The sequence below is a fragment of the Prionailurus viverrinus genome, chromosome D1 (genome assembly GCF_022837055.1).
Source record: "Prionailurus viverrinus isolate Anna chromosome D1, UM_Priviv_1.0, whole genome shotgun sequence".
Taxonomy (NCBI): domain Eukaryota; kingdom Metazoa; phylum Chordata; class Mammalia; order Carnivora; family Felidae; genus Prionailurus; species Prionailurus viverrinus.
In genome coordinates, this window is record NC_062570.1 from 60,320,990 (window position 1) to 60,333,592 (window position 12,603).

Sequence of the window (12,603 nt, forward strand, 5' to 3'; positions counted from 1 at the left end):
AGCTCCAGTATCCAACATGTTTTTATTGAGTCACATCTGGGACACTTGACACATTTAATATTTACATCTCTCCCTCATTTTGAAAAGGATTTGAGCAACTCGTGAGTGACAGAGAGTTGACTTGTCCTGTCTGTTCCCTGTCTCTGACCAGCAGTCAGCTGAATGATTAAATGGATTGGAGTGTTTTGGGACTTTGATCAGTGCCTCGGAGAAGGCCTCACAGCCACAACAGCCTCTTTACCCTGTCCTTATTTTCTCTCCTGTGACAACTTCTTCCTTGGGAGTAATCTGAGGAGTTTTTGCTGGAGAGAAGGAATCAAGATCAGGGTCAAAGGGAAAGAGGAATTTTAGAAGCTAAGAATTGGAAGACATACTAGAAACTTTACTTAAAATATCTTTTTCAGATAGTGAACTTGAGGCCTGGAGAAGGGACGTGACCTCACTTGGTAGAGCTAAGACTAGATGCCAGGTCTGCCTGCTGTGTGTGTGCGCGGTGTTTTCCAGGGTTCTAAGAGAGGAGTAGGTGGCCTCGGCTCTCGTGCTGGTTTTTGTGTCACATTAACGACTGTGTCGGTGGGTGGGGGAAGCTGTACTGCAGACCTGCCACGCTGTTGCACCCGGTGTGCCCAGGACCTTAGATGTCTGAGAGCTATTTGCTGACCGTAGCTGTCAATGGGCGGGCATAGCATGTGAAGGGTTTCTCCAGTTAGTTTGTGACTGGCATTATGTTATTATTACCAGCAGTGACAAAGTGAACCAAAAGGAAAACTACATATTATTTTGGCATTGCAATGAATGGGCTGTCTTCCTGTTTCTGGAAAGATTGTATTCACGTGCATTTATTTATTGACTGATGAAAAATGGTATTTCACTTGAATATGTATTTTTTTGCTTACTGGTAAGGCAAAAGTTTTTTTTTTCTGTGTTCATTGGCTATTTATATTTTCTCTCATTTATATTTTTTCTTGTGAGTTACCTATTCATGTTCTTTGTCTAGATCCCAGGGTATTCCCAGCCTTATGCTTGACTTTCCTGCCAGGGAGCCATCAGGATAATAGGACATTGTCCCTAAATTGGGGAACTCAGCACATCCTGGGGGAAGAGAGTTGAAGACTGGATGAAACACTTTTCTCACTGTACAAATAGCTATTTAAGTGGCTACACGAGGCTTGAGGTGCTAGAGGCTAAGGACACTGAGACAGGTGGGTAGCAGAGGCCAGCAGTGCCCACAGTAATGTAGTCTCTTGCTTTTCCTGTACAGAGTTTTGCCGGATTGACAAGCCCCTGTGCCACAGTGAGGATGAGAAGCTCAGCTTTGATGCAGTCCGCAGCATCCACAAGCTGATGGACGACGATGCCAATGGTGACGTGGATGTGGAAGAAAGCGATGAGGTCAGCTCTCTCCCCCTGCCGTGGCTCCCTTCTCTTCCTGTTTGGACAGTCCCTGAAGGCTGCCTAGACACTCTTCCCTTTGGAGAGATGTTCTTGGTATTGGCTTGTTCTCTAGGAGCTCCTTCCTATCAAAGGGAGTGATTCTCAGCAGAACAGCCCTGTAGGAGCCAGCCTGCCCGAGTGAAGGCCTGCTGTCTGTATGCCTGGACTGGCTCCCATCTGCCTACTGGCTAGAAGTACAACACTGACTGAGCTATGCTGTTTGAGAGGGAGAGAGAGTCCCGAGGTCGGTCTCTATAGTTCCCCTGAACCCATATTGTAATCCTGCTGCAGATGGAGGGCATCAGTCTGTACTTACTATGTACTCAGCCCTGTGTTGGCATGTAGGAGAGACATCAAAACAGTCATTATCTTGCCCTTTGGGAGTTTATAGTCTGTTCAGGAGGAAGAAACACATGTTCCTAGAAAGATTATTCTGAATTCCAGGCTGTGGTTGCTGGGAGCTGGTTGAGTGGTCCAGATAATAGGAGCGAGAGGAAACTCTAGATGGAAAAAGCTCTGTTATTGTTTCACCTTTTGGCATTACTACAGTTCCAATTCCACAGAGCCCAGAGTGCAAAGTCATCATGTGTGGAAAGATTGAAAGGTTTTAGTTGATTTCAAGCTCAACGTGGGCCAGCAGTTTGGTGAAGCTGCCAAGTTATGCCAAATCTTTAATAGTGATATGATGTGTGTCATGGGGAAGAGGTAAGCCTAGTTTTGAGTTCAGTCTTGGATCTCACATTGTCCAAGGTATTTGGAACAGTGCGAGCCTCTACAGAAAAGGGTGACCTGAATGCTGAAGGGTATGGACACTATGAAATGGAGAGCATTCAGTAAAACTTAGTATTTATGGGTATTTATTATGTATGTGCCAGGCACTATTGTAGACATGGGGATGTGGCAGTAAATAGGACACAGACATCTGTCCTCCTATCATTTACAGTCTAGTGAAGAAACTTGAGCCTGGAAAAGAACAGATCCGGGTAATATAATTTGTATCTCACATACATTAGAAGTGGGGGAATTAGATTTTTAAATAACGACGGTGATGGCGATGAAAACTGCAGCACCAGCTCTCCTTTATTGGATTCTTATTCTATGCCAGGCATGGTGTTAAGCTCATGGTGTTAAGGTAGTTGCTCTTTTACCTTTCATAACAGCCTTTTGAAGTTGGTATTATTGTCAAGGACTGGAGCCTTGGAAAGGTGAAGCATTTTGTTCAAGGACACATTGGATATGAGCACAGATCTGATTTCAAAGCTTGTGCTATTAAGTACCGCTATATTGTTTCTCTTAAACTAGAGGCAGGACCAGGACCAATGTGGGAAAAGTAAAATATGGCCATATTCTTCTAGAATGAAGAATCGTCTAATAGTGCCATCTTGTCTTAGGAGAGGCCTCCTTGGTAGGTACGTAGTAAACTCCCCGTCACGGAAGATGGGCAAGTAGAATACAGCGCTCTATTGATTGGTTAGCAGAGGGGATCCTCGCATTAGGTTGAACTGGATAATGTCTAAGTAATTTATAAGAGGAGAAAAATAGACTTCCTGGAGCAGAAGCAGACATTTGGGTGGAGTGGAAGGAGTGGGGTTGCCTGAGTGGTAAGTAGGGAGCCAGTGTGAACACAGATGTGGCGGTGGGGGGGGGCTCTGACTAGAGCAGGGTGGGTTTGGTTGGATGGAGTGACTATGGTGGAGGACTGCAGGACAAAAACCTGGAAAGGAAAGTGGGGCCCAGGCGACTAGGCTGAGAGATGAGTACTTATTGAACCTGGCAATTGTAGGTTCTTGAGCAAGGACAACAGGTGTGATGAAAGTTTTGGTCGCATCTTGAAGTGGCACTGGCCCTCAAAGGACCCAGATTTTATTTGTCCACGATGGGAAAAGGACCATGTTCCTGGACGCAAATGAGGACTAGAGGTTTCCCTCTCTCAGGGGGCCTGGCCACAGGACTGGGGGATAGGTGGCACACCAATTAAGAAGGTGATATGATCTAAGATCCACAAATTCCTGGATATCCTTGTCACCCTCTCCTCCTTCTTTTTTCACTTTCTGCTGAATTGCTTTGTCAATGAGGGGAGGAAGAAAATGTTCTTTTTAGAGGAATGTTACCACAACAAAAAGCTCATCAGCACAAACTGTTCTAAAATAACACAAAAGCTGTCACCCTGCTCTTCTCTGTGCCAGTGGTGAGCTGTTCTTTTTCAGTGTAGCTTCTGCCTTGCTTTGGCTTCAACTTCTCTCCCGGCAGGCTCAGGCCTCTGGTGGTGAGAGGGGCCTGCCAGTCTGGGTTTTCACCATCGGTCACAAGCTACTGTCTTTGAAAGAGAAGGTAATGGTGGCAAAGTATGTGTGCTTAAGTCATTCTAAACATGTATGAGACAACCTTGGAGTTCAGGTTCTAACTAGCATGTTGGGTGGACCGCTCAGAGCTTAGAATATTGGCTCACGGGTACTGAGCAGAGATGAGACCCTGGTTGTGCTGGCTATGATGGACCTGAGCTTTTTATGACCATTCGAAAGCACCACTGATTCCCCAAGGATTTTAGAGGAAGTCTGAAGGGATATCTTCAGGCTTCATTTGTTCAGCCTCATATCAGCAAGCTTTCCAGGTGACTGAACTATATAACCTCAGTTCTGGATCTTGTAAAATTTTAGCCATTTTTGAAATAAGTCTTTCTTTTTATAGATTATTGTGAACAGAGTGTTAACTTTCTTTGGATCATTCAGAACATGTCATCAGGCCTCTTCTATAGCTACCCCAGGGCTTAGATTCCTATGTGCATTGTTGTGATTTCTTCTTATAATTTCCCTCTCTTCTTTGATTCATCCCCATTTCTAATTTCTGTTTACTTCTCTGTGAGCTATGAAATTAGATGTATGGTAAACTGAGACTCAGCAGGCGTTGTATAGGAAATATGTAATCATTGGCATGTGGGGCAGCCAGTTTGGCTGCTCCAGTACTGTCTTTGTTTGCTTCTGTCCTAGTTAGCGGAGCTATGGAGTGTGGGCCCTTCAGATGAGCAAGGTGGCATTATTGGTGATGGTGCCCTTCTTGGCAAAGCTGGGAGGGAGTTCTACCAGGCCAACAGCATGGAAATTCATGACCTGTGTTGTACTGAGACTTCTGGTGGGGACACTGCCTGTGGGCAATGGATTTGCTACATTGGGATGGTCCTATCAGGTTGTTCTGACAGTCTGAGGTGGACAGACAGAGGCTGTCTAAACCTGCTGTCCCTTCATGAGCACTGGGTGTTGTATGTAAGCGATAAACCACAGTAATCTACCCCAAAAACCAAGAGCACTTTACACACTGTGTGTTAGCCAATTTGATAATAAGTTATATTAAAACAAACAAACAAACAAAACCATTGTCCCTTCAACTGGATCCCTACAAGGAAAATCAAGGGCATTTATCCAGCCATTAAATTTTTGTTGAATACCTGTTGTAGGACTATGGATTCCGTAACAAACAAAATGGATACGATTTTAGTTTTTATAGAGCTTGCATTCTAGTGGTCTGTATGTCACAGGCAATTAAATGAGAAGTAAAATTCTGAAATTAGGAAGAACTGTGATTATAGTAGTTTAGTGACTTCCCCTTTAATTTTCTCAGGTAAAATGGTGGTTAATGACTCCTACCCTTGCAGGGCTATTGTCAGAATCCAGGGAGAAAAGTGCTGGTAAAGTTTCCAGCACAAATAACTCCCAAACTCTACAGAAACCAAACAAGTCAACAAAACATGGGAAAAAATTTGAACAGACACTTCATCAAAGAAGATATATGGATGACAATTAAACACATGGAAAGATGCTCAATATCACTAGCCATTAGGGAAGTACAAATTAAGACCACAGCATGATAGCACCACACGTCCATCAGAATGTCTGAAATTAAAAAATGGACAACACCAAGTGCCAGGCGAGGAGGTAGAGCCACCAGAACTTTTGCTTATAGAGTTTCTTAGAAAGTTAAACACAATTCACTACATGCTCCAGCAATTCTGCTTCTCGGTATTTATCCATATAGATAAATGAAAATTTATATTCACACTAAGACTTGTACACAAATGTTCATAGCAGCTTTATTCATAAGTGCCAAAAACTGGACACAAAGCAAATGTCCTTCAATGTGTGAATGGATAAACAAACTATGGAAAACTGCTCAGCAATTAAAAGGAATGAACTATTGATGCACACAACATAGATGGATCTCAAAGGCCTTATATTGAGGGAAAGAAAGCAGACTCAAAAAGTTAACGTGCTGTATGATTCCATCTACATGACATTCTGAGAAAGTAGGGATGGGAGCTAGGCCAGTGGTTACTAGGGGTTAGGAATGTGGGGAGGGTTTCATTATCAAGGGGCAGAATGACAGAATTTTGGGGGGGTAATAGAATTTTCCTGTGTCTGGGTTGTGGGACAGTTAGAAGAATCTAAATATGTTTCAAAACTCATATGACTACATACCCCTGACCCCACCCCCCCAAAGTTAATTTCATCATATGTTAGTTAAGAAAAAAGTTGCCAGCATAGTACCAGACACACAATTCAAGCTCAGTGAATGCTGGTTATTTTCCCCTTTCTGTTTCTTCTGTATTTCCCAGAAAGTTACCTGTATCTGACAGTTGTATTTTAATGTTTGTTTAACTGATGTGTTTCTCTCACCAGACTGTGAGACTTTTCAGGGCAGGGACTGGCCTTATTTGGTTATTTTGCCTTTGTTTCCCCAATGCCCAGCAGAGCCCTGTACAGAATATGTGCTTAATTTAATCATTGGGTGGAATGACTGGCTGATATCTGGGTAGCAGCATAGTGTCTGGCTGAGAAGGGAGGCTTGAGCAAGGGTGTGATCACACATTTTCGGGGGGGAGTGGATGGTTAGGTAGCAGTATGAGCCCAGGAAGCTGCAAAATCAACTTATGCTTTTGTTAGTGTCTGTGCAGTGTGGCGTAGCAGCATAGCACAGGGTTGAGAAGTGGTGCTCTGGAGCCACACAGACCTAGGTTTAAACCTGGCTCTGCCTTCAGCAGCCATGGAAACTTGAAGAAGTTACTTCATCTCCTTGAGCCTTGGTTTCTTCATTGGAAGTGGAGTGATAAGAGTAGGCATCCCATGAGTTTGTTGCTAAGATTAAATGAAATAATGCATACAGAGCACTCAGTACCATGCCTGGCATAAGGAAGAGGCTCAGTAATGGTTAGTTTTTGCTATTATTATTATTGTTATTGTTTTCATCAGAAAGCACATACATTTTAATTCAGACAGGCCTGTATTCAAAACTTGGCTTTGCCACTTACTATGTGACAAAAAAGCAAGTAACTTCCCCTCTCCAAGCCTCAGTTTACTCAGCTTATTGAGGAGATCTTTGCAGGGTTGTTGTAAGAATTTAATGCACGCAAAGGGCTGAGGCAGGATTTCATGGTTTTTCCTCCCTCGGGGTGGTGGTACAGATAGTGAGGGCTGGCCTATATGGCAAGACTTCCAGATCAGCTCTCTCATCCCACGGCACCGGCACCACAGTGTTCAGCTCTGGGAGCCACCCCCAGCAGCTTGGCTGACTTGACTAGGACCAGAGCGCCACAGGAGGCAGTTCTATGTGCGCCTCAAGTAGCTACTATGAAGGGGGTGGGGCATGACAGAGCAGGGCCACGCTTTTCTAGGGGCTGCAACTCCTCTAGCCGCTCCCCCTAGCCTCCTGTCTGTATGCCTGTGTGCTTTAAAAAAGGTTTATGTGAGAACTTCTCATTTCCCCCCACCCATGTGGAAGGCTAGAGGAGTTTCGAACAACAAAGCCGTATTATAGTACTGTCATCAGATCTGTTTGACTTTAGCCGAGTAGGAGTTGACTTGCTTTCCACCTTTTTCACTGCCCCACCAAGAGGCATGCTTGGTTGTGTGTGGGAGGCTCTGTGAGTCGGGAAGGATGGAACCTCGCACCAAGTGGAATCAGGGCTGGGGGAACTCAACTTTGAGAGGAGCGCCTCCACTTGCAAACCCCAGAGGCCAGCAGGAATTGGACTTGGTGGGAGGTGGTATATAAGGAGGGAGGGAGAAGCCCTCTGTGCTTCTTGCATATAAGCAGTGCTGTGGCCAGGCTGGGCTAATTTGGATGAGGGCGAGTAACTGAGTTATGCCCAGAAGTTATCAGCATGGTTAATAATAATTGCTTTCCCTCCTCTGCCTTTGGGCCTCATTTCCTTACATCCAGATAGCTGTAGACACCTCCAAGTGCTCTCTTGCCTCTAGCATCCCTTTACCAGCCCGTGTTGTTCATGCTGCCAGCGGTCTTCCTAAGTTACGTTTTGGTTTCATGTGTCCTGCATGATTTTCTTTTCTTATTCCTTCCGACTATCTGTGTCTAGCACGCCATCCCTTCAAATCTGGCCTTGGTCTTTCTTAAGACTCTCTGCACCTACCTCCTACCACTCTGGTCTGACCCTGGTCCTCACTGTCTCATAGCTGTTCCATGCTTATTGCAGGCCCCTTTCTCTGCTCAGCTAGTTCTCCCTAGCTGGAGTTAACTTCTTATATCCCTCCCTTCAACCCTTGGCCCTGTCCGTATCTGTCTTAGGTGTCCTCTGGAATGCTCCAGACTCACTTTTCGTGTGTGAACTTTCCCTGATTTTCCCACCCCCACTGATTTCTCTCATCCCCGTACCAATTCCCATAGCACACATTCTATATCAACTCAATTTAGCACGTAATTAGAATGTCTTGCTTTGTGCTCTAATGATTTTTATTGTATTATCTTACCTATAAGTTTGTCTTTTTTGCACTATTACTGGAATTACTGAAGCACAACTCTGATCATTACTTCTCCCTTGTAAAGGGAATGCAATGGAAGAGGACCATCCTTACCACGTGTCAAGCCATGTTCCAGCTGATGGCTCGTATAGTGTCATTTAATGCTCAACCACTCTATGAGCTAGGTGTTATTAATCGTCTTTTAGAGGCCATTTAACTATAAGAGTGGCCTGCCTTTACTTACTAAATTAGTCTTTACTATCTAAACCTGCCTGTCAGTGCTCCCACAATCTGCCTTTAGCTCTCCTGACTAGTTCACGTTACACTGCATTCCCCTACTTTATCCTGCAACCACTTCCAATATGTTCTCTCTATCCTATCACTGTGCCTTTGCTTTAGATACATTTTCATCTCAGCATCTTTCTGCCTCTCCTATTGCCTGTAAAACTTCCACTCATCCACCAAAGCCTAGATCAGGGTGTCTCAACCTCAGCATTAGTGGCATTTTGGGCTAGATGATTCTTGGTTGTAGGGAGCTATCTTGTACACTGTGGGATGTTTCGCAGCATCCCTAACCTTTATACACTAGATGTTGTAGCAAACCTCCACCATCACTCCTTACCCCAGAAGTTGTGACAACCAAAGTATCTCTATTGCCGATTGCCCTGGGGGACAGAAGTGCCCCTGGTTGAGAACTGCTGGCCTAGATTAAATGTTTTCTCCTAGAAATCTTATTGTTTCTTTATGTGGGAAGTAATTGGCATGAATCTCTCATTTGGCATATCGCTCTGCTCTGTATTGTAATTAGTTGTCTGTCTGACTAGATTGTGATTGGCTTCAGGGGCAGGAACCAGGTCTTATTTATTTATCACTGTGTCTCAGTGCTTGGTACAGGGCCTTACACACAAAGGTGATGAGTTAAGTTTTTTTTTGAAATTTGAATTTGAAAGCAGTGATCCTGTCTTATCACTGAGTGCCCCTTAAATTATTTCCTTAGGGCAGAGCTAGAGTCCAGGGTTGGCTGGCCAGTGGTAGTGGGGCAGGGTGCTTTGGATTTGTGAGTTCCTGGCCAGGATGGTGGCCGGCTCAGTGGTGGGATGTTTCTAGGAGAGCTAGGGTCTAGGATACAGATATGATATTGCTTGGTGTATGATGTGTGTGTCTGACCTCTGTGACCCCTTCCGTATCTTTCTACCCTATGCTGTGAATCACATACAGAATCTGGGCGGAGGTGAAATCACTGTAGTTAAAATAATAGGGAAGACTTAGGGGCACCTGGGTGGCTCAGTCGGTTAAGCGTTCGACTTTGGCTCAGGTCATGATCTCATGGTTTGTGGGTTCGAGCCCCGCATCGGGCTCTGTGCTGGCAGCTCAGCCTGGAGCCTGTTTCAGATCTGTGTCTCCCTCTCTCTCTCTCTCTCTCTCTCTCTCTCTGCCCCTCTCCTGCTCACACTCTGCCTTTGCCTCTCTCTCTCAAAAATAAATAAACATAATAAAATAATAGGGGAGACTTAGAGAAAAACATGTACAAAGAGGGCAGAGATGAACGCAAGAAAAAAAGACACAGAATGCTGAAAGGCTATGTGACTGAGCAAAAGTACACACGGGCTTTGGAGCAAGAAAGATGAGGGTTTTAGGTGTACTTTCATCAACTGTGAGTTGCGTGACCTTGGAAAGTTTCTTAAATCTCTGTGAGCTTTCATTTTCTCATGGTCACATGGGGGCAGTAGTCTCTGCCTTGAAGGATTATAGCCAAGATGAAATGAAATCATGTGTAGAAAGTGCCCAGCCTGTGGTTTCGTTCACAGTGGTAGCACCACTGTGTCTTCTCCTCCTGCTACTGCTTCTGCCCACCTGGCCTGAGGTGGCTGCTTTACATATACTCTCTCATGGAATCTTTATAAGAAACCTGTGGGGCAGGTATTAATCTTTCCGTATAACCAATAAGGAAACTGAGACTGAAATTAGCACATAGTTACCTGTTTTGGGGGTTATTGCAACTCAGATCTGCATCAGGCTGATGAAAATGTTCTTTTAAAAAAAATTTTTTTTTAATGTTTATTTATTTTTGAGACAGAGACAGACAGAGCATGAATTGGGGAGGGTCAGAGAGAGAGAGTGGTAGACACAGAATCCGAAGCAGGCTCCAGGCTCTGAGCTGTCAGCACAAAGCCTGACATGGGGCTCGAACTCATGAACCATGAGATCATGACCTGAGCCGAAGTCGGAGGCTCAACTGACTGAACCACCCAGGCGCCCCTGATGAAAATGTTCTAAACTTGTGGTGAGGTTGCACACCTCTGAATATGCTAAAAACTCTTGAGTTGCCCACTAAATTGGTATGTAAATTATATCTAAATAAAGATGTTAAAAAAATAAAATTGTCACTACAACATTTGTTGGTGTTACGGTCACCTCCCACTTGCCTTGCTATATAGCCCAACCCATAGGAACCCCTAGGACTCTATAGAATAAACACTTTGAAAACCGTGTGGATTTCTGTCTCAGTGTCCCCCACTCCTAACTTTGACAGATATGCAGAGGTGCTTCTAAGTCTGAAGTGCCATGGTTTCTGGAAGCAGAGATCCATGGTTAGCTAACTGATAGCTAGTTTGCTTGCTTCTGGGTAGGTATGGATGGCTTTTGAGGATACCAGACTGAAGAGCCCTGGGACATTCTCTTTGGGAGAATCCTTCCTCTTTTTCTCTCCCACCCTCCCCGCTTCCCTCCCTCCCATCCTCCCTTCTCCCTCCTCCTCCCTTCCCACCTCCTTCCTGTCCTCCCTTTTTCTTTTTTGTAGCTGTCACTTATGGGAAAGCTAAGATGGCAAGAAAGCTATGGGGAGAGCCCAGGTGGTAATTCCTTCTCACCCACATACCAGGAACCTGAATCAGATTCTTGGCACTTGCTATATGGAGCTTCAGGAGGGGACATGTCAGAGGCACTTGGCTAAGTAGCCCTGGTATTATTTTTCCTGGATTCACCTTGTGCTCCAGGCTTCCCTCTGACTCCCACTGCTGCTGCCATGCTGGCCCATGGGAAGCAGACCTCTCCTCTTGGTCTCTGGACCCAATCCTGAACATAGATTTCCTGGCTTCCTCTTTGAATAACTTTGACAGCCTGGAGCTTTTGCTTTTTTTTTTTTTTTAATGTTTACTATATGCAGCAAGTAGGGCAGAAAAGAAATAATTGCAAACAATTTTTCAGATAACCTCAGCGTAGGTTTCTGCGCATACATTTCTGTTGCCGCAGTAATTCTTCTTTGACCTGAAGGATTGTTACAGTTTGGAGGCATCTCTCTGGTTTTTTGCCTTCCAGCTTCCTGCTGGTCTCCTGGTGCAATCACCATCTTATCTCTTTCCCTGCAGAACATTCTGACCTCCTGCCCTTAATGTAGGTAAAGCACAGTTTGAAGTCTGCTCAGGCCTTTTGGACAGAACAGAGATGAGTGATACTGTGAATGACATCATTCTTCAGGTGAAACCTGGTCCTTAGGCTAAGGGAATGACCTGTCCCCCATTTTTTCTTGTAAATACTTAATTGTAGGGCGGCTGTAGCATTCACCTACCAACCCCCACTGAGTTCAAATTCTGTGGCCTTGCTCATGCATTCAGTCCAAACTCTTGTGAGTTTTTTAGAATAAAGTATGTGGACATTGACTTCTTAAAAGTCTAAGCATAAGCTTTGGCGTCTGACCTGAATTCAAATCCAAACTTTGCAATGTAGATCTGTGAGTAATTTGGAGCCTCACTTTCCTCATCTGTAAAGTAGAGATGAAAATAAGATACTCTTTGCTATTGATAAGCCCTCAGGCTGGTGAGAGAGGCAGACATGTAAACTGGCAACAACAATAGCACGTTTTCAGGACTGTAATGGTGGTGTGCACAGGGGCTGCGGGGAGGGGGGGGGGCTGCGGTTTGCAAGAGAAATAAGGGTGAGGTCAACTAACGTGCTGGTGTAGCAGAAGATACATTGTCAGCCAGCACTCAGGGAAGGGTACCAGTTGCTAGACAAGCTGAGCTACACATCAGAGGGAGTAGGCCTAGTTTGCAATCTGTCCCAGTGCCTTAGCCAGATACAGGATGAAGCAGCAGCTCCCCCAGATGGTACCGCTCATGTTTCCAGGAAAACCCAGACGGTTTGCTTTGACAGGGGAATTCGTTCTCACTACGCAGACTGTTGTTTTCCTTCCCCATTCTTTGTTGGTGAGTCGGCTTTGTCTGTTCTGGATTGCAATCCTGTTGATGACAGAGATTAGGTAGATTTGTAAGACTCCTCTGTGTGTGTGTCTATATATGTGTATGTGTCTTTATGTGCCTTTGTGTTTGTTTCTTTGTATGTGTGTGTACATCATTTTATGCCTTTTTGTATTTGTGTGTGTCTTTTTGTATTTAGACGTGTCTGTGTGTATGACAAGAAGTGG

The 12,603-nt window shown here is 44.7% G+C and overlaps 1 protein-coding gene across 3 annotated transcripts in view; it reads left to right on the plus strand.

Moving 5' to 3' along the window:
• Positions 1–12,603, plus strand: part of STIM1 (stromal interaction molecule 1) — a 185,341-nt gene that overhangs the window by 102,458 nt on the left and 70,280 nt on the right. For 2 of the 3 annotated variants that reach the window (XM_047877643.1, XM_047877644.1), the window contains exon 2: positions 1,262–1,392. In XM_047877643.1, the coding sequence (XP_047733599.1) occupies positions 1,262–1,392 (131 nt within the window). Of the gene's footprint in view, positions 1–1,261; positions 1,393–12,247; positions 12,386–12,603 lie in introns of those variants that run through there. The other variant, XM_047877645.1, reaches the window with a different exon arrangement.